Source organism: Pimephales promelas, chromosome 9, assembly GCF_988280905.1.
Source record: "Pimephales promelas chromosome 9, fPimPro1.hap1.1, whole genome shotgun sequence".
Lineage (NCBI taxonomy): Eukaryota > Metazoa > Chordata > Actinopteri > Cypriniformes > Leuciscidae > Pimephales > Pimephales promelas.
In genome coordinates this window covers 7,136,260-7,157,667 of record NC_142777.1, presented here as the reverse complement: position 1 = coordinate 7,157,667, position 21,408 = coordinate 7,136,260, and the positions used below count along the sequence as shown (strand labels likewise).

The following is a 21,408-nucleotide window of genomic DNA, read 5'->3' as shown; positions in this document are numbered from 1 at the left end:
GCCAGGGCGGAGCAGGTTGTGCGGGAGGCCAAGGCGGTGGAGACCCATCGGGAGGCCACGGCGGCGAAGACCCCTCGGGCGGCCACGGCAGTGATGCCCTCTCAGGACTAGACACCGGCTCAGGAACAGACACTACAACAGAAATGGTCACAAGGACAGACACAGACACAGAAACAAACACTGGATCAGGAGCAGACACTGGATCGGCCATCTTGTCCGGAGACACTGGGTCGGCCATCTTGTCCGGAGACACTGGGTCGGCCATCTTGTCTTTAGACACTGGCTTGGAGGCGGCCATCTTGTCCGGAGACACTGGCTTGGAGGCGGTGACGTGAACAGAATCTGGATCAGCAGAAGTGATTTGAACAGTCTCTGAATCGGCCATCTTGTCTTTAGACACTGGCTTGGAGGCGGCCATCTTGTCTTTAGACACTGGCTCGGCAGAAGTGACGTGAAGCGTCTCTGGCTCAGCAGAAGTGACGTGAAGCGTCTCTGGCTCGGCAGAAGTGACGTGAAGCGTCTCTGGCTCGGCAGAAGTGACGTGAAGCGTCTCTGGCTCGGCAGAAGTGACGTGAAGCGTCTCTGGCTCGGCAGGGCTGACGGTGAGCGCAGGCTCGGCAGGGCTGACGTGAAGCCTCTTTGGCTCGGCAGGGCTGACGTAAAGCCTCTTTGGCTCGGCAGGGCTGACGTAAAGCCTCTCTGGCTCGGCAGGGCTGACGTGAAGCCTCTCTGGCTCGGCAGGGCTGACGGTGAGCGCAGGCTCGGCATGAAGCTCAGGCATGTCGTGGTGAAGCTCTGGCTGAGGGGATATTGTAAGCTCACAGAGGTCCTCCACCACGCCCACAGTAAATGATGATCCGCTCAACAGAAGGGCCAGGTCAATGTAGTGCTCTAAAGTCCCGTGAGGATCATGCAAGGGCATGAATGAACTGAGCGGTTCAGATAGTCCTCCACGAAAAAAGATCATTAGGCATACCTCTTCTATGCAGGTCAGGTGAGCCAGCTCCAAAAAGTCAACAACATAATTCTCAATGGGTCGATCTCCTTGACGGAGACGCATAAGCTTGACTGCTGGATTCATGATGGTGATTGCTGCTGGATCTTGGCACGGCGAAGTCTTCTGTTACGAAACTGCTCTGAGAAGAGGGTTGAGATCCAAATGCAGCTTTATTTAAGATTAGTCGTACAGGCAGGGTCGAAAATTAGCAGACAGGACAATGGAGAATACACAGTGGGAATCCGGGAAACAGGCAGAGGTCAGGGCAGGCAGCAGTGATCAAAATCCAAGAACAATCCAACGTCAAAAACCAGAAAACAAACACGGAAAATGCTCAGAAATGCAGTGTAACACTTAAACAAGACTTCGCAGGGATTGAACAAATAAACCAGGTATATATAGACAGACAAACAGGATGATACACAGGTGAATGCTATCAGTGAACGAGTTACAGGTGAGTGTGATCAGTGAAGATGAGTCCGAGCAGTGAGTTATGGGAATTGTAGTCTGAGAGTGATACAAGGCTAATCTGGAGTGCCTTCTGGTGGGTATCAAGGGCACTCCAGCTGGTGACCGTTACACCGTGAGCGCTGAGCGAGCAGGGAGCCTACAACTTAGTTGTCATCAAAAAAAAAAAGGATAAAGCAAAAAAGCTGTCGCGGCCTAAACATCGAAAAAGAAAGAGGGAAAATTAGATGGCCTGTCAAGGGATGCGACAACAGCTAAATAGCCTAAGTATTAAAAAAAAAATAAGTAAAAAAAAAAATATATAAAAGCTAACGTATGATTTAGGCTATTTACATAATACGACCTAGGGAGCTGTTTTGCTGAATATTATCACAAAGTAGGCTAGCCTATTTAATTATCATAAATGTTTATTAAACAAGTAGCCTGTAGGCCTATATTAAGTTACTTACATTTTAGACACATTATGTTTTAGTTATATTTAACCTACGAAAATAGTTCTAGAGGAAAACAACAATCAGTGCAGTGTTTTGTTACTGAATGACTATCATTCTGCGTTTTGAACGAATCTTTTGAACGAATGACTCATTTATTAAGACGGCCACTTGCCGCCACCTACTGGCAGTTTAGTTTCATGTTTAACCGGAAAGCGGTTTTGCTTTGAAAAACATTTAAAAGTCTTTTAAAAGTTGAACTTATTTTAACTTGAGTACCCCGTTTTTAGGGATACATTTGTATCTAGCGTGTGTTCAAATTGAAAAATAAAGTAGTGCAGTGGAATGGAAAAACATGATTATCCGGTACAGGATGAGAGCTTATTAATTACGAAACTGATTATTTTTGCTAATCGTTATTTTATTTCAGTTACGGTTTTCAGTAACTGTTGTTAGTTTTGTTTCGTAGTTCATTGATGTTGAACTTTCTATTTTATTTCAGTTTACAAAAAAAAAAAATTTTTTTTTGCTTTATTTACTATTTTTTGCTATATTTATTATTGTTATTATTATTGTGTTCTTATTTGAAAGAAGATTCCTAAGAATATTTTTGTTCCTTTCGTTTTTCTTAAGTTAGAAAATAAGAAGAAATTGGCAGTTAAGAAGCACTTTATTCTAAAGAATGTTTTGTGAATCCGGCTATGAAGCTCACAGAAATCCATAGCATAATCACAGGAGATCTATAACGTAAACACAGGAGAGCAACTGATCTGAAGACGTATTTTGTTGTTCATAAAAATCCTAAATTAATCTTTGTACACAACTTTTTGTCTAAATGCTGTTCACAGGAGAGCCTCCAGCTACAGGGACATGCACTGTTGTGGTCTTCATTGGTGACGTGAATGATAATGCCCCCTATCTCACCTCCAAAAACATGATCATGTGCGGGAACAAGGTGGACCGTGTTGATGTGATTCCAGCAGACATTGATGGTCCTCCATTTTCAGCTCCTTTTACCTTCTCTCTGGGAGGAGAAGAAGCGCTTAGGAAACTCTGGAAGCTGGAGCCTGCCACAGGTCAGTCACAAGCATTTACTTTATTTTAGGGACGTCCCAATTGAGTATTTTGAAGCGCCAATCTGAGTCATTGAATATTGAGTTTCTGTCGATACAGAGTCCTTATCTGATACTTTGAAGATGTAAACATCTGTTACAATTGTGGACATTTGTGGTCACTATTATAAATATGGGACTGATATAAACTTGTTATATTTTATAAACATCTTGTATTTTTACTTGTCAGTCAAGTCAGAAGGGAACCATATGCATTATGCCAATGATGTCTCAAAGAGTCTGACGGCAGATAGAAATAACAGTTAATAAATTACTTCCGGTTAATTCCTTGCAAAAGTGTGCATTAAATATGCTAAACGCAAAAGCTTGAACGTGCATCTGTGGTGTTTTTGAACAGTCCTTGTGACTTTTAGACATAGGCTACGTTCACACTGCAGGGCATAATGCTCAATTCCGATTTTTTGAAAAAATTAGATTTTTTTGCAAGGCCATTCACATTTCCAATTAAATGCGACCTTTTGTGATCTCCTGTGTGAACGTGAAATGACCCAGAAGTGACCCGCATGCGCAGAAGAGTAATCAACGGTCAACAATGTCACTTTTGTTTGCGGAATAGTTATTTTTTTCCATTTGTTGCAAGCTTTTGTTTTATTATTATTATTACCACAGCCCACATACAAACACAGACAACAATTATTTTATCGACGGGCAAAGTTTGCACATAAATGTAAGATTTTTCTGATCCTCACCGACCTCGTCATAAACCCCGTTTAATTGATAGTGCGTGTCCTCTGCGCTCCTTGCTTTGTCACCGGCGGCCGCGGTGCGACACTGGTGGCTGGTGTTGCCAACAATTATTTTATCAACGGGCAAAGTTTGCACTTAAATGTATGTAAGATTTTTCCGATCCTCACTGACCTCGTCATAAACCCCGTTTAATTGATAGTGCGTGTCCTCGGCGCTCATTACTTTGTCGCCGGTGGCCGCGGTGCGACACTGGTGGCTGGTGTTCCCAGATTGGGTGTTTTTTCGCTACATTTTAAGGCATGTTTACATGTGTTTTAGCCAGGAAGGCTCTATAGAAATCTGGCACCCTACTCTACGAAGTTAAACTGACAGAGCGCGCACGTTCACAGACACCAGAATGAACGTGTTCACAGTAATGTTCATCAGGCAGTAATACAGTATATGAACGCGTTCAGGCACAACACTGTGGAAGAGACACGTCTGCAGCAGCCTATAACAGTACAGAAACGCGTTGGAGTTAACGTGTATTGGCTATCTACAGGTGCGTGCAATGACGTGCGGGTCGGATATATGTGACCTGGACATTCAGATTGAAGTCGCATTTCAAAAGATCGGATACATATCGGATTTGGACCACATACCCAAGTGGCCCGGGTCGCATTTGAAAAGATCGGATCTGTGTCGTTCAGACAGTCATGAAAAAATGTGATACAGGTCGCATTGGGGCAAAAAAATCGGAATTAGGTCGTTTCAGCCTGCAGTGTGAACGTAGCCATATACTCGCAAACTTCCCACTTTCCCTCAGCGAATCCCTGCCTCCATTTTGAGGCGCATTCAACTTCATCAAGTGGGCGAGGGAAGTTTATTGGGACAGACCCTCGACCCCTTGATTTTGACAGAGGGAGTGAGTCTATTCATGTACACTTCAGGCAGATGCCAGACCACAATGCAACATGATTGTGACATAACAGCAGATAGTGCTTAATTTACCCCCACCCCACACAACTCGGTCTGTGATTTTTGAGTTATTTTGACATTTAAAGCTGGGGTAGGTAATTTTTATAAAAAAATATTTTTTACATATTTGTTAAAACTGTCATTATGTCCTGACAGTAGAATATGAGACAGATAATCTGTGAAAAAATCAAGCTCCTCTGGCTCCTCCCAGGGTCCTATTGCCATTTGCAGAAACACAACGCTCCCGTCAGAGACAACCTAATCAGAGCCATGAGGAATGTCTTAGCAGTGTCAATCACGCTCATGTATGCGCTGATCACACCCCTCTCTTGCACAGTGCGAGCGCGTACCGTCGTTCAAACTCAAGATTGCCGACGAGCTGCAGTTGTGCTTATGATGGAGAAGTACCCTAAACTGCCAATTCTCGAGGGACACCTGCTCATGAAACAGAGAGGTAAAGGGGAAAAGACCGATGACGATAAACAATCTTGTCTAATTTGTCAGGCCTTTGTAGCCGCAAACATGTTGATAAAATGTCACACACTCTGCTGCTAAGCAACAATTGAAACCTGCTAATTCACTGGCTTGACATGTTGCTGAAATAATGTACTAGCACACCTTATCATAGCATTATATATCGCTAGAATAATTACTTACATACTGTAACGTTAGTTACCGTTATATTAACGTTATCTTACTAGATATTTATAACTTATAGAAAGAGTGCAACATAAAGTTACATGTATTGCAAAATACATAAGGATTTGAGGACCAAGTTTGTAGTCAAAGTATGGGCAGGCCATAGTCAATGTAAAGCATATTGTTGACGTTTAGTCCCTATCAGTGAATGTGCCATAACTGTTTATCCACCGTCATCGGTGGCCCTGTTTACTAGCCTGCGCGTTCACGACCGGCTCTGCTGTGGGGGACGAGCTGTGGAGGGAGGGCTGTAGCGCAGCAGAGCAGAGAGCAAGGGGGTGGGACCTGTAGTTGTGCTTGTTCAAATTTTCAGACTAAGTCAACGTTTTCTCAAAACTCCCTACTGCAGCTTTAACTGCATTTAATACTTGTAGCTTCCTTAAGGTGATTGTTAATTCAACTTTGGCTAAGCCCCGCCCCCCTTAGTTACTGTTGCTACATCCGTCAAGATTCATCTGCGCTCTGCATAGCTTATGCTGTAACAGCTCTTCCTGCTGAAATGTTATCAAACTTTTATAAAGCACTTGTAGATTTAAAATCTTCGTTTCCCCTTGTTATTTAATTTAATGAAAAGACACCAGTCATTCTGCCAATATATGTTATTTATTTTACCAATTTATATAAGACATAAGGGAGAGAGAGTGATAATGGACCCGCAAAGATCTTCCTTCTTGCTTCTCTGTATTTTCCCTCTCTCTGCTTAAACAAAGAGCTACACAGTACATATAGGCTGTACCAGAGAAACATCTGCTTCCCATTAACGTTGAAATGTATATTCTGCTCGATGGAAAGAAACATAATACATTCAACTCCCCCCCCCAAAGTCCCCAAAACTCTAAAAGTCTTCCACATACAGTATTCAGAAAAGTTTGATTCATAAAAATGTAGATTATAAATGATTATGAATGATATATGAAAAGTATAAAAAATGTATATGAAAAGTGTAAATCACATGCATAATACTAATGATTATAATTATTAATAAAAACAATAAAAAATACTAAAAACAACATTAAATGATGAGATTGTGAATCTTCAGTCCCTCCTCTGGAACTACGGCCGTCAGTTCCACACCATCATCTCCAGGTGGCCAACCTATTGAAGTGATAGTGCTGAGGAGAAATAGTAGACCAAGACATAGACATAGAAGACAAAAGAATGGAAACAGAAAAGAAAAGAAATAACAAACAAAAACCCAACCCATGGTATGTCCCCGCATGCTATGTGTTATTTAACATCTATGTGTAAGCATTTAAAATGAATCCCAATCATCTAAGAAAAGAAAAACTAAAAAAGTCTTCTGCCCGTGCCTGGACTCATTAATTAATTAACTCGTTAATTAATTAACTCGTCCAGTTCCGCGCTAACATAACAACCGAAAATAAACATTGATGTTAAAAGGGGTTTTATCCCCTATCCCTTGGGGTTGTAAATCAGTAAGCGGGTGTTTATTGTTTGTGAGGTTGTGTTTTGTAAGTAGTGTAGTGTATAAAATCTCCTATCTCACTCCAAATTTTCCATTCTCGGTTCTATCCATTTTGTTAGTAAAAACCAATCTGAAAGGTTTGGTACTTCTCTTTCTTATCACATATATGATAAGTTTTATTACTAACAGAAACACAAAAACTCCTACCATAGTCAAAACTATCCATTCTGACCATGTTAAATTCCCTGGAATTCGAGCTAATTTCCTCTCAGACATCAATTTAGCTACTCCATTCGCTACGATAACATGACCCATTGCTTGAATTCCCTCCTCTTGAGCTGCCTTAACGCTTGCTTTAACTCTCTTAACCATTTCAAAGAGTTCATAATTCCTCTCTTCCACCAAATCATTATTCCACCACTGTGGATCTAACTGCAACAATTGTACATGTGGAACATGAATTCCACCCAATTGAAGAGGATAGAGAATCTCAACGCAAAATGGATCAGAAGGAATTGGACATAGCTTTCCTCCGTATATCATATTTTCATTTATTCCGTCATGTAATATACACCACTGTGCTTCTGACACCTGCCATGCACTTGTGGCTTGATCTAAAGGAACTACTTCCCAAACTGCAGATCCATTAAGAGACAGACTAAACATTGTAGAACATGAGCAAATTACCCACTCACTAGAAATCATTGGTGTTTCACCTTCAGCCCAATATCCATTCCTTCCCAATCTAATTACTGAATTTCCTTGTCTAACCCCCATTGATTGGAATCGTCTAACTGTCATAGTATTGCGTTTCCCATATTGAGGCCAGACCATAATCAAAGGTAATGTTCCAGAACCTGACAACGAATCTTCATTGATTGCGATTTTAACTAATGGAGCATGTTTAGCAGAAGTCAAATTAAGGTGTTTTCCGAAAACTAGTAACAAAGACTCCGCTATTCGCTCAGGAACTTGACCCATTCGAATAACCTGAATATCCTCTACCATTTGATCCTTCAAATTCTGAGCCAAAAATAAACACGCTGCACGATGTGTCTCAAAATTAGACGATTTCACTAATGCATCTGCCAATTCCCTCGCTGCGTCATTAAGATGCTGACCCGCTGCTATAATATGTAGAGAACCTTGAAGAGTCTCAGTAAGTCCTTTGCCGGTCATTGTTCCCACCCACTGAGAGTACTCACTTAATTGGTTCATCTGAGCAGTATTACTAATTGAATTGACAGATCCAAATACCCCCGCTATGTCTCCCCATATACTTCGAGATTTACGATTTCGACTTCCAAGAGGATCTTTAGAGGTATAATATTTAATTTCTTTTTCCAACCAGCTCCTAATTTTTGTGAAATTTCCACAATAGGACTGATCATAAACAGTAAGAAGAGACATCAAGTTATAATTAATGCGTTGTCGCACCATATGAGCTTCGTTTATCAAGGTTTTGGTTTCCTTTGCTAACAATATACCATGAGCTGGTGCAATAGTTGTACTTGGGCATGTTTTAGCTTTGTTTGTCTTTCCCGCAGAAAGATAAAAACACCGTCCAATTTCCCCAGTTTCTAATTCAGTCTCACAATATTCATTCGCATCTTCCGAATGCCAAACTCGTATGTAATTTCCCTTGAATCTAGTTGTCCTGGAGGTAGCATCCCATAGAAACCCCTCGCACGGTAACACTATGGGATAGATACAGCCTAGGGCTAATGAATCCCATATTGTAAGCATGTGGGTACGATTCAAAATGAAATTAATTTCCACATCAGTAGATGTTATGAGGTTTAACCCCACAATTTCACATTGTTCTTTTGAACAAATTTCTCGTCTTTGAACACTACCGGTATACCCCCCATCTTTCACCGGCCAAATTACTCTGCTTTTGTAACATTGGTGGTGAAAGTTACATCCACCGTAGATGCCCACTCGATATTTAGCAAGGTCTTTATCATTACGTAGCACCCAATCCCATAATCCCCATCTGGAAATGAAGGGTAGAGTAAAACGTTGGCCAGATTTCAGAGTTGCATTCCGAGTAATTTCTTGAACTCGAGGAGTCCATAAAGCTTGGCTTCCTTGGTAAATGCCAAGTAAAATTAAAAACAAGCATACCATTGTCGTTGTGTATCGAGAATAACTTGCGACCATCTCTAATCAATGTCAATGGAATTGATTCCTGAAATGGAAGCAGAAAAATAATTAATCATCACTCCTTTTTCCCAAAGTTAATGAGTGAACAGTGCTCAATCGCAGGTCCTAAGCCTTCATCATTTTGTTCATTCACTAAGCAAGGTTTAACTTGTGACCAATGATACCATCTATCTGTTCCTACACCCTTCCCTTTTAGGCAGACACTTGTGTCTGTTGTTAAGAGTACCTCATATGGCCCCTCCCACCTAGGTTCTAAACCTTTCCTGGGAATACGTTTGACCATAACAAAACTGCCTAACTCAGGAATGTGTGGAATGTCAGTAGTGGTATGTTTTTCATCCCATTGCTGTTGAGCTTCTCGCACTTTCTTATTATTGTCTTTGATTGCTTTGTCCAGCATTGTGAGATAGCGTCGTAACTTCTCTTGGAACAAAGTAGAGTCTCCTCCTGTTCCCGCAGGTGGCGGAGCATCAGGAGGCAGAACCATTGCTCTTCCAGTCATCAGTTCAAAAGGAGTCAGTCCCGTTACTCTGTTCGGGGTTGCTCTCAGATTCCACAAAATTGCGGGTAACAACTTATGCCATCCTTGGCCAGTTTGCAGAATGGCCTTGGTAAGAGCGGTTTTCAACGATCTGTTCATTCGTTCCACCAGGCCTGAACTTTGAGGTCTGTATGGGACGTGAAACTTCTGTTTAATCCCCATCAATTTCATTGCTTCCTTCATCAGTTTTCCAGTGAAGTGAGTTCCATTGTCAGAATCAAGTTCATATGGAAGACCCCAGCGAGGAAAGACTTGTTCAACCATCACTCGTGCGGCTGCTTCAGCAGTGCAGGTTTTTGTTGGGAATGCTTCCACCCATCTAGTAAATCTGTCCATGATTACTAGAATGTATTGGTACCCTCCACTGGGTGACAAAGGTCCTGTGAAATCGATTTGGAGATGTGTCCATGGACCTGTTGGTCTGGGTGCATGTGACATCCGCACCTTTACAGATTTTCCCACATTTGCTTTCAGACAGATCAAGCATCTTCTACAGTAATCATCAATGTCTCTCATCATTCGTGGCCACCACCACGTCTCGCTGATTTGAGCTTTCATTGCTTTTGCTCCAGCATGTACTTTTCCATGATACAGCTGCATTAGTTCCCTTCTTGTTCCGATAGGCATCACCACTTATCCTGTTGGAATTCTCCAGATACCTTGATCATCCTCTTTCGCTCCCGCTTTTATCCATTGTTCTTTCTCTTCATCTGTCTCAGTTTGATATGACAGAAGGCGGAGCTCAGGATTATCTTTGCTGTTTTCCTGTACCAAGGTAACAGGAGTAAGAGGAAGTAGTGCTGCTTCTCTGGCCGCTGCATCTGCTGCCGTGTTTCCTTGACTTTCTTTGGACTTGTCAGATTGATGTGATTTTACTTTGATCACGGCTGCTTCTCTGGGTAGGTGACATGCTGCAATCAAACGACGAATTATGGAAGCATGTTGTATTTCGCTCCCATTGCTGGTGATAAGTCCACGTTTTTTCCACAGGGCAAGGTAGTCATGGACCACTCCAAAAGCATAACGACTATCTGTGTAGATGTTGACTCGTTGTCCTTCCAATAATTCGAAAGCTTCTGCAAGTGCTATGAGCTCAGCTACTTGTGCTGAAAAATGCCCAGAAAGAGCTCCTTTCTTCACGACATTTCCATCAGCTTCCACTACAGCCCATCCAGTATGTCATTTTCCATCAACATAGTAACTGGATCCATCGACCCATAACTCCTTGTCTGGATTTTCAAGAGGTGTTGGACTAACAGGACCAAGACTTTCTTCTTCTACTTGTTTTTCACACTCATGTGGTGTTCCCTCGTGTGGTTCGATCATCATTGTTGCAGGGTTAAGGGATGTGTCTCTGATGATTTCCACTCTCAAATCCTTGTTCAACAAAGTTGCTTCCCATTTTGCTCTCCTTGCATCAGTAATGGTCTTGATGTTTGTGTTGTTCAGCAACGTCACTATACTGTGTGGAGTATGCAATATGATTGTTTGTGCTCCTATCAAATTTTCCACAGCATCCACTGCCCATGTGGCACCATCGAGAGCTTGTATACATCGTGGTTGACCAATCATTGTAACAGGAATCTTTGTGGAAAAGTATCCAACTGGTTTGTATCGATCACCTGGTTTTTGACACAGTACTGCTGAATACGTCTCATCTCCCACCCTGGTCCACAAATGAAATGGCAATCGTCCATCAGGAAGTCCCAAGGCTGGGGCTGAAGTCAGTTTTTCTTTCATTGAAGTAAATGTTTCCTCAGCTTCCGGTGTCCAGTTTATCTGTTCCATTCCAGGCTTTCCTCCCTTGTACAAGTCAATGAGGGGGCTGGGGATGCTGGCAAAATCAGGAATATACTGATGACAATAGTTGAAAAGTCCCATCACTTTCCTCATTCCTGTAACTGTTAGAGGTTTTGGAAGTTGCCGTAATGCCTCCACAGGCTCTGTTGTCAGTCTCCTTCCTTCGACAGATATTTCTTGGCCCAAGTAGATAACCTTGGTTTTGGCCAGCTGTGCTTTGTCGGGGTTGACTTTGAATCCTCCTTTCTTAAGGGCTTGTAGGACAATATTCAGAGCAAATATGTGGCTGTTTTCATCTGGGCTTGCAATTAACAAGTCATCCACGTATTGGAGGCAAACACTTCCTGAACTCTCGATTTCAGCTTTTTGCTCCGTTAAGAACTGATCCAAAGTTCTGTGAAATACCACAGGAGAAATATTAAGTCCTTGTGGGAGTCTGTTCCAGACATACTGTTTTGCACCAACTGTGAAGGCAAGTTTCTCTTGAGATTTTTTGTCAATAGGTATAGACCAGAAAGCAGACAGTACATCTAGTACTGTGAAAATCCTTGCATTTTCTGGAATATCATTCAGAATGGTGGCAGGATTGGCCACAATAGGATGCGGTTTTGGTGTTACACTGTTGAGTCTTGTGTAATCAATGGTTAATCTCCATGAGTTATCCGATTTCTTGACAGGCCAAACAGGACTATTAGTGGTTGATGAAGTTTGTCTGATGATCCCTTCAGCTTCCAAGTCTGCCACTATCTCTTCCACGGCTCGTCTTGCTTCAGGTCGGATAGGGTATTGTTTATGAGGGGCATGTGTCGGCCCTTCAATAACAACAGGGTCAATGTTGGCTTTGCCACAATCAAATTTGTGTTTAGCCCAAACTTCTGGATGTAAACTGCACAGAAGACCCCACACACCGTCTTTTGTCCAGTCTCTGATAATTGGTTTTGCTGCACCAACTGAACTCAAATTACATGTGCGATCTTCGTGTGGTATTATCCCAGCTGTTGTAGCGATTTGACGACTGTCAGTGAAGATGATCATGTTCAACAATGGAAGTATGTCCATGCCAATGAGGCTTCCTTGTGAATTCGGTCCCACCCAGAAAGATGTCCATACGACTTCATCTTCATGTATTTGTAGTGGAACTTGGATACTTTTACGAAATGTTGTGATACCTCCTCCAACTCCTTCAACTTCCATAGTTTCATCTGTTGTAGGTAGGTTCAGATCTGTTATTGAAATTGAGGCTCCTGTGTCAACCAGGATATCACATGGGTGGCCCCCTATTAATGCATTGATGAAAAGGCGATTGTCTCTTTTCTTACTAATACAGGGGGCCGCTGATTCCTATTGCAGACGCATAATCCCCTCTATGAGTTGACGGACTTGTGCTTCCGTCCATGTCTTCCCTTTAGAGGTTTCATCATGATTTTTCGCAGTGACTTGTTTAAATGATGGACCTTGACCTTCTGCTCCACCACCTTTAGCCCAGCAGTCTTTTCTTGAGTGGCCACGCTTTCCACAATTGCCGCAAACAACAATCTTATTCTTTGTGTCCATGTTGTATTGAGCTGTCGCCACTCCTTTTCGATTTGGCTTGTTTCCTTCTTCCTTGTTTGATCTCATCGCCATCTCTAGACGGCCAGCCCATTGCATAATTTGGTAATATGTTTCGCCTGGATTGACTCCAAGTGATAACGCTTGTTGGTATTTAGAGCTAAAGCCATCCACAAGTGTGTCAGTGAATTGTACATCATCTCTGTCAGGTTGTTTCTTTGCGCAGAGAGCCCACCTCTCATAGGCGTTCCACTTACGCAGAGCATATTCGTCTGGAGATTCATCATCCTTTTGCTTAATCAATGTCACTGAAGTGAATGGAATTTTACCGCTTCCCAAGATTTCTTGGATTTCCTTTCGGAATACATCTAATGTTTGCCAAAGACCCAGGGGTCGTCCTTGGCCATCAACCCACAAGTCTACCCATTGGGCTGTTGTTATCGATGCTGGCAGGCGTTCCCATCGGTCTCTTGGGATTTTAGCTTTCACAATGGTGTGAATGTCTTTTAGTGTCATTTGATGTGCTTCAACCAGGGAGTCTAATTCTCGCTTGTCGTTCTCCCGGAGTAAATGGTCTTTCTTCGGTCATCATCTCAGGTTGCGACTCTTCCCTTTTAATCACAGGTGAAGAAAATTCAGGACCGATTTTGTCAATTGTGATCATGTCATCATCTCTTGTCTCATCACCCCAGTCAGATCCATAATTATTAGCTGGTGTACATCTCATCATGTCTCTGCTTGGCTGGGCTGATTTAGATCTTGTTATTATTGGAGCTGCTTGTGCAGATGCAATATACATTTTGTCCACTGGACCTCCGTTTGATCTTGAAGCTTGAGGCTGCGTCAGAGGTTTAGATGAACTTGTATATTGTTCAGGCAAAGGTGGATAAATTGGTTTGTAAGGTGGAGGCGTTACTGTTGTCGCGGATTTCACTGGTGCTTGTGAATATTTCCTTTCAGCTTCAGTTATTATATTTGTCCAATCTGGATCAAATAAATCATCACTGGTTGTGTTTTCCTTCTCTGGACATGTGATGGACATGATTTTGTTTAATTTGTGGTATGCTTCAAGCTGAGGCTTCATCACTTCAACAAGCGGAACCGGACCGCCATTTAAGTCGCAATAAATTCCACCTTGTTTCACAAACCAATTAGCTGCTAAAATTGGAAATGCTTTTGATTTTATCTTGTCTTTTTGGGACTCGAACCAGCTTAACTGCTCATTCATAGATGCATTAATGTCCAGTCCTTTTTTCAAAAGTTTAGTTAGTTTCTTGTTCTTCTTCTTTTCAAGATACCATTCAGCTATTGTGCTGCTGGTACAGACACTTGCTGCCATTTTCGAAGTGTTAAAGTTTCTGCACTCAGAACAGCAGGGATGTATGTGTGCCTATTTGTGTGTGTGAATTGTACGGGAGGGGCTATGTATGTGCATCTATGTTCAGAAACTGCAGCCAATGTGATGCGTCTGTGTGTGTGCTCAGAGCTGCAGGCTGTCAGTATATGTATGTGTGTGTGCTCAGAGCTGCAGGCTGTGTGTGTGTATAGGTATGTGTGTGTGTGGGGCTCCCTGCCTCTCCCCCTCTCCAACTGGATGTGTGTGTGTGAAGGTACAAGGCAATTCTGAAGGGAGGGGCTGCTTCGCTCTCTTTCTCTGTCCCTCACTCACAGAACAAAAGAAAAATTTAAAGAAAAGTTAACTCTAATGACTTTCAGTATTTTAGTTTTCTTTTTAAAACTCAAAATGTTTCTCTTTTTTTTCTTTCTTTTCAAATATTTTGGATTTTATCTCAGATTAATTTCTTTGGTATTTATTTTTTCCTTAAAGTTAACTCGGATCAGTCTCCTCAAATATTTTAACAGCTTTACGGTCAGGTTCAGAATGCCCACGATCCTAGCTAGTTACAAGGGCGCCTTTTATACTTGTATAACTCTAGCGTGTTACAATGTTTTAGGGATTACTCTGCCATCATTTTTAAAACAGTCCCGCCACATTTAACTGCTTTGGTCAATCAAGTATCGCTTGTGTTAACTTCCCTCGTCTCCTTCTGAGAACGAATCTTCGGTGTGCTGGATGTTTTAGGGATTACTCTGCCTTCTTTTAAACAGTCCCGCCACTATCCAACCACGTCGCAGTTATAACCAAGCAAATTTTACTAGCTTAACCGTTTTACAGCTAATTCCAAATTTCTGACCAGATGGTCTTTTTTCTAAAAAAGATCCATCTCTATCCCAGCATTTCAAATATTGTCTGAGGTTTACTTTTCAGAGAACCTTAAATAAGCCTAATTCAATTTGCAGTGGTGGAGGAAGTACTGAATCTCAGTACTTAAGTAAAAGTACAAATAACCAGATAAATATTTACTTTAGTAAAAGTAGAAGTAACACAATGACAACCATACTTAAGTAAAAAGTAAAAAGTACCTGATTTTAAATGTACTTCAAGTATTAAAAGTAAAAGTACTTGAATAACAATTGATTCTCTTAATGACTATTTTCTAATGATTAATAAAACATTTAATTCTAACTCATTCAACTTAATACTCCTATAATGATGTTCAATAATGATGGAAAAAAATGTCACCATTTCTGAAACAAGCTTGCAATTAGGCAATATAAACCATGATTATCCTTACTATATGTTAATAACTATGTTTGGCAGTAAACGCGATTAATTTATGGTGTTATTCTGAACCTCTTGGCTTGCCATAATCCTAACCAAACGTATATTACACACGTTTCCTATGCACGTAAAAACAAATTTTCGCGTATAAATTGCACGAAACACACTGCGTGTGAGACGCATTTAGTTGATGTATCTATGGCAACCAAACGTCACTGGTGAGACAAAAGTGCAACGAATGGACGTCAGATTACGTTTTGGCAGGGGAAAAACTGATCAGAAAATGTAACAGAAGTTGTAGAAATGTAGTGGAGTAGAAAGTATAATAATTGCTGCAAAATGTAACGAAGTAAAAGTAAAAAGTATGCACTATTTATTCTACTTAAGTAAAGTAAAGATACGTGAAAAATGTACTTAAGTAAAGTAACAAAGTATTTGTACTTCGTTACATTCCACCACTGTCAATTTGATTATTTAATCTGATTAATTTTTATATAATTTTTCCTTATGTCCCATATTCATTGGCAAAACAACTGGTACTTAAAATAACACAGTTCTTTTCAGCATTTCAGTCACTGTCTCTAATCATCAGGCAGACTTATAACTTTTTAGAAAGGAAAAAAGTCTTACCTGAAATGATTGAGACGAATGCCTGGGTATGCGATCCTTTTCGTGTGACGCCAAAAATGTAGATTTAAAATCTTCGTTTCCCCTTGTTATTTAATTTAATGAAAAGACACCAGTCATTCTGCCAATATATGTTATTTATTTTACCAATTTATATAAGACATATGGGAGAGAGAGTGATAATGGACCCGCAAAGATCTTCCTTCTTGCTTCTCTGTATTTTCCCTCTCTCTGCTTAAACAAAGAGCTACACAGTACATATAGGCTGTACCAGAGAAACATCTGCTTCCCATTAATGTTGAAATGTATATTCTGCTCGATGGAAAGAAACATAATACATTCAACTCCCCCCCCCCAAAGTCCCCCAAACTCTAAAAGTCTTCCACATACAGTATTCAGAAAAGTTTGATTCATAAAAATGTAGATTATAAATGATTATGAATGAAATATGAAAAGTATAAAAAATGTATATGAAAAGTGTAAATCACATGCATAATACTAATGATTATAATTATTAATAAAAACAATAAAAAAACTAAAAACAACATTAAATGATGAGATTGTGAATCTTCACACTAAAATCAGCGCAGTGTTGATGTGCCGCCAAGAACAGGGTTGGGAAACACTGTGCTAGCGTTATCAACAACCGGTATGAGAACCGAAATCACAACCTAAAACATTATAAAACGGTCTAACTAGTATAACTTCACACTCACAGTAAGGTTAGAAGTAAAAAAAGATGTGCTTGTTGATCTTTGCGGGGTTTAGCTGACTGAGGACATCCACACAGTTTCCAACGACACTTGTCAGGATTTTACTTCGGTTTTGGGAAGGGAAAAAAACAGAAAAAAACTCTCTGGGAAACGAGTATCTGTGTTACAAATGTCCGAGGCACAACGTTTAACCATATTTTGGATAAAACTATGACGGTAATAGCCTGCCGAGACCAAAAATATGAGACGTCTGTGTTGAAAGTCAATGGAGCGCTGTGAAAAAGTGTCCGACCTCTGTGGGAGCTCGTTCTTGGCTGCGCTGTGATTGGTCAATCTACATTCTAGGGCGTGGCTTAGCCAAAGGTGAATTGTATTGTTATCATTTTCGTTTGTGTAATTTTTTATATTTCTCAAATAGCCCAGGCATACATACAGGCCTATAGAATAGTTTGTAAAACAGATTCATACGGGAAAAAAAAGGAAATGAGCTCCATAGCAGATTCCAAGTGATCAAGCCTAGTACGGTCCATTCAAACAGATTGCAAGGGTTTGCAACCATTTATAGCACCCTTGCAACTGTATAGTAAATCAAATGGTTCATATCTCTGAATCAGAGCAACAAAAAAACATAGGGGTGGGCCCTTTTTCCACAGACTGCCATGTAGTCTTTAAATGTCACCCTGCCAATCAATTATTTTAAGGACCCTGAAACTGCATAGCAACATAAACAAGGCAAATCTCAGCATCAGAACATTGTACACACATGGGAGTTTGGCTCTCTAGCAATCACGCATGTCATGTCTAAAATGTTCAGTATCGTTTCCTGTTGGACTTTCTTATGTTTGGCACTGCGAGTCAAGTCAAGTCACATTTATTTATATAGCGCTTTTCACAATAGAGGCTGGATACAAAACTGGACCTGACGAACGCCATTTTTCTTGGGACAAGCGTTCCGAGATAACAGCAGAAAGGCAGATGGGAAATAATTAGCATAGCTGATGTTCATAATGATTTCCATTATACGGGAGTCGGTGTTCCACTATCTCACAAACTCTCCGCAACCCAAGCATACGCGCCGACCCGTTTGTCTAAAAGGCTGTCGAGCCCCACTGGTGCGTTAAGCAGTTTCAGCATTTTATATCTTTGAGACACTCTGTCAATTTAGATGAGTTAGTGTTTTCATCTGGTCGCGATGAAATATATAATTGAGTGTCGTCAGCGTAACAGTGGAAATGAATTCCATGTTTTCTTATAATATTACCAAGTGGCAGCATATATATTGAGAATAGCAGAGGGCCTGAAACCGATCCTTGCGGTACTCCATAGTCTACAGACGTTATGTTTGATTTTTCCCCATTTAAACAGACAAAATGGTAACGGTCCGATAAGTACGATCTAAACCAGCTTAATGCCTGTCCCTGGACACCAGTATAGTTTTGTAGTCGATCCAAGAGTATTTTATGATCTATAGTGTCGAACGCAGCGCTAAGATCAAGTAGGACTAGTATTGAGATACAGCCTTGGTCAGAAGCTAAAAGTAAATCATTTGTAATTTTAACTAGCACAGTTTCTGTACTATGATGCGGTCTGAATCCTGACAGATTTTTAGGTATTTTATTATCTGAAATCAATATTTTTATTCATAAATATGTCCTCAATGGTGTACAAATACCTCTGCAAATTATCTGACTTATCCTCGTAAATGAAGAATTTATTATCTTTATGTACATGGGACGGGTAGGTTCAGGGAGGCTTCCATGTCCGTTCCGCCATCTTGAAAAACTATAATAGCAGAGAGGGTCAAAAAGTACCACCAGCCAAACGCGTTTCCACAACGCGTTTTCGTTCAGAATCAGAGCCATCGTCACGTCACATTGAGAGGCGCATTCCCTGCAAGTTTAAACGGCTGCATTGCACTCCTATGATTGCTGATTGCTCTTTTGCTCTATTATTTGTAGCCTAATGGCGGACCATATGCCGAGTCACAGGAGAATGCATCCTCCTCGCAAAAAAAGGCCAGACTTGAACGAAAAAGGAAACGTGACCGGAGATTGCAAAAAACAAGGCCATTAATTTTTCCGTCATAAAATTAATCGGATCGGGTTCGATTTTCTGCGTTTTTCGCATCCAGAGCCAGCATTTTGAGAGGTCTTTTGACAATTCAGGGCCAGGGGAACTCGTCCTCAAACCATTGAACATATGCGCCGTGCTTTCAGTTTCGGTTTTCAATTCGATCAAGTAATGTTCTCTTCTCTATATTGGATTATGAAATTAATAAACCTCCCCTTTCAATCAGATTGAAATTTAGGATCGAATAAAGTGTGATTGAGCAGCCTATTCGATAACTAATGTATTATTTGGGCACAATATACACAATAACAGCCTAGCTGTTCTGTCTGCCCAGCGCTTCCACCGGGCCGCGCGCGGGGGTGTGTGTGTGTTTGTGTGTGTATCCATACCTGTCCATACCAGACACACTGCCAGTCTCCGTTCAGAATCGATTGGTTCACGGAAATTGGTGGTCTTGTTTTTAATATGTGGCTCCAGAATCGCTAGCAAAGCATCAAACTGTCCCACTGACATTCTGAGGTAAATTTTGAATCGCTCAGGATAAATTCGCAACTCCTTGATAAGGAACTCTCCTTCCTCTCGGCGCAATTTCAGGATTGGATGGACGTAATATTTTCTCTTTCTTCTCTTTTCAATAAGAGAGAGGGCAGAAATCATCCTCACTGCTTGACGAATCCATTTGGTATTTTTGCGTTTTTTCCCGCAAAGGTTTAATAAATACGCAACGGACTCGGTGTGCAAGGTTTCTATGAGTGACGAATTTTTAGGCTGACGTACACGAAAATACGCATACGAAAATTTCGTACTCAGTGTGCAATGGCCTTAAATATCGGGATAGCGTTTTCAAGGTGGAAAGAGCTAATGCAGCAGAAAGATTTCAGAAGAGACGCTGAAGTTGCCTGCTTTCTCCTCGACAGGTTAGTCAATGTTACAGTCTTACTTAATTTTTTTGTCATTGCTTGGTTGTGTACTTTATTATATAGACAGTATAACATTTATAGGTAAAAAAGTTAAACAAGGTCTTTGATGAATAGCAGCTATTGACTACTTTACTCGCAGCTATTGTGAAGGTGCTAAAAACAAGGTTTGTAAGTTAATTCTTTATAACCTATAAATTCAATAAGAATATAGAGATAAAGATTGTAAGAAAATATTGAAGAAAATATTGCTCTCTGTAAGATTTTCTATAGCTTTCTTTTTTTTATATAAATGATCAATTAGCTAAAATTGTGATTTTGCTATGTGGATAAGATTGTACAGAGAATTAAAATTAATTTATACAGCTAGACACATAAATTGTACACATAAGTTAACACATAAGTTGCTGTTTTTTTAAGTTACAAACCTGTTCACCCGGAGAAAAACTCGATGAAGTGTTACTACAAGACATCCTGTCATAGCATTTTTGGTACATAACGGCAACCGTAGATGCAATACGCACTTGAAAAAGCGAGGCGCTGGAGAGCAAAATTCGTTTGAATGCAAAATAATATTTAACCACTAGATGGGGGTAATTCCTACACAGAGTCTGTTTAATGAGAGGTTTTATTACTGCCAGCTTGAATATTTTTACGAGTGACAGTTTACGGTGCCTTTAAGGCTTACAACACTGATTTACGGCAAGGGTAAACAAATATAAGGTTTGCGTCAGTTCAGTTTATTGAGACCTACACAAACACAACATTTGGTGAACAAGGATGTCTGAACTCGTCTTACCCCCACCGTCACTTTTCTTACCTGTTCCGTTTGAGGATTATTTGTTAGCTTTGGGACACTCGGAGCTAGCGGAGGCGAGGAAGTGCGTGCGCCTGCGCCATTGTCTCGGGCAGGAGGGACAGCGAATCTTCACCACCTCACCTTATCGGATGATAAGTACATCAGAGCCTCGGCCACCTTGAAGGCCCACTTCAGCTCTGGCAGAGATTCTGAGTTTGAGATGAGACCGTTGTCCACTATGTATCAGCATTACGTGAGCTGGCTAGACTTTGTGATTTTGGGGCTTTGGTCGCCCCTAGCGACCTCATGAGTCGCCCACAGGCTTGGTCTAAAAATAACACAACTCACTAGTGAGCTGCGTCTGAAATTTAATTGTATTCTGTTGCTATTCTTTTTTACACTCCTGCATTGCATTTATCTATATATTAAAATGACAATATCTTAAAAATATGTTCATTAGTTTAGAACTCTAACCTACTCTAGTTCAAAGGTCAGTATTGTGCGCGGGACAAAACTAGAGCTTGTGGAGAGTAACGTTAGTTAATCTAGCGGGCGCAGCGAAGATAGTAGCGCAGTTGCGCAGTTTCTTGCCCCAAAACATGGCAGAAAAAATTAAGAAAACGTACCACTTTCAGACCGAATTCAGAAGAATTCTTTTGTTAAGACTGTGAAAGAAACCTGCGTGTGTCTCATTTCCGGGTGACTGTGGCGACGGCAAAGCGGCACAATGTGGAGAGAATAGGGCTGTAACGATATACGATATAAAATTGAAATCGCTATACTCAGGTCCACGATACTGTATC

General features: G+C 40.9%; 1 protein-coding gene across 1 annotated transcript in view; it reads left to right on the top strand.

The window, feature by feature from the left end:
• LOC120494844 (cadherin-like protein 26) overlaps positions 1 to 21,408 on the top strand; it is a 142,726-nt gene that overhangs the window by 116,634 nt on the left and 4,684 nt on the right. Inside the window, exon 11 of the mRNA XM_089134714.1 lies at positions 2,745 to 2,972. Within this exon, the coding sequence (XP_088990840.1) occupies positions 2,745 to 2,972 (228 nt within the window). The remainder of the gene's footprint in view (positions 1 to 2,744; positions 2,973 to 21,408) is intronic.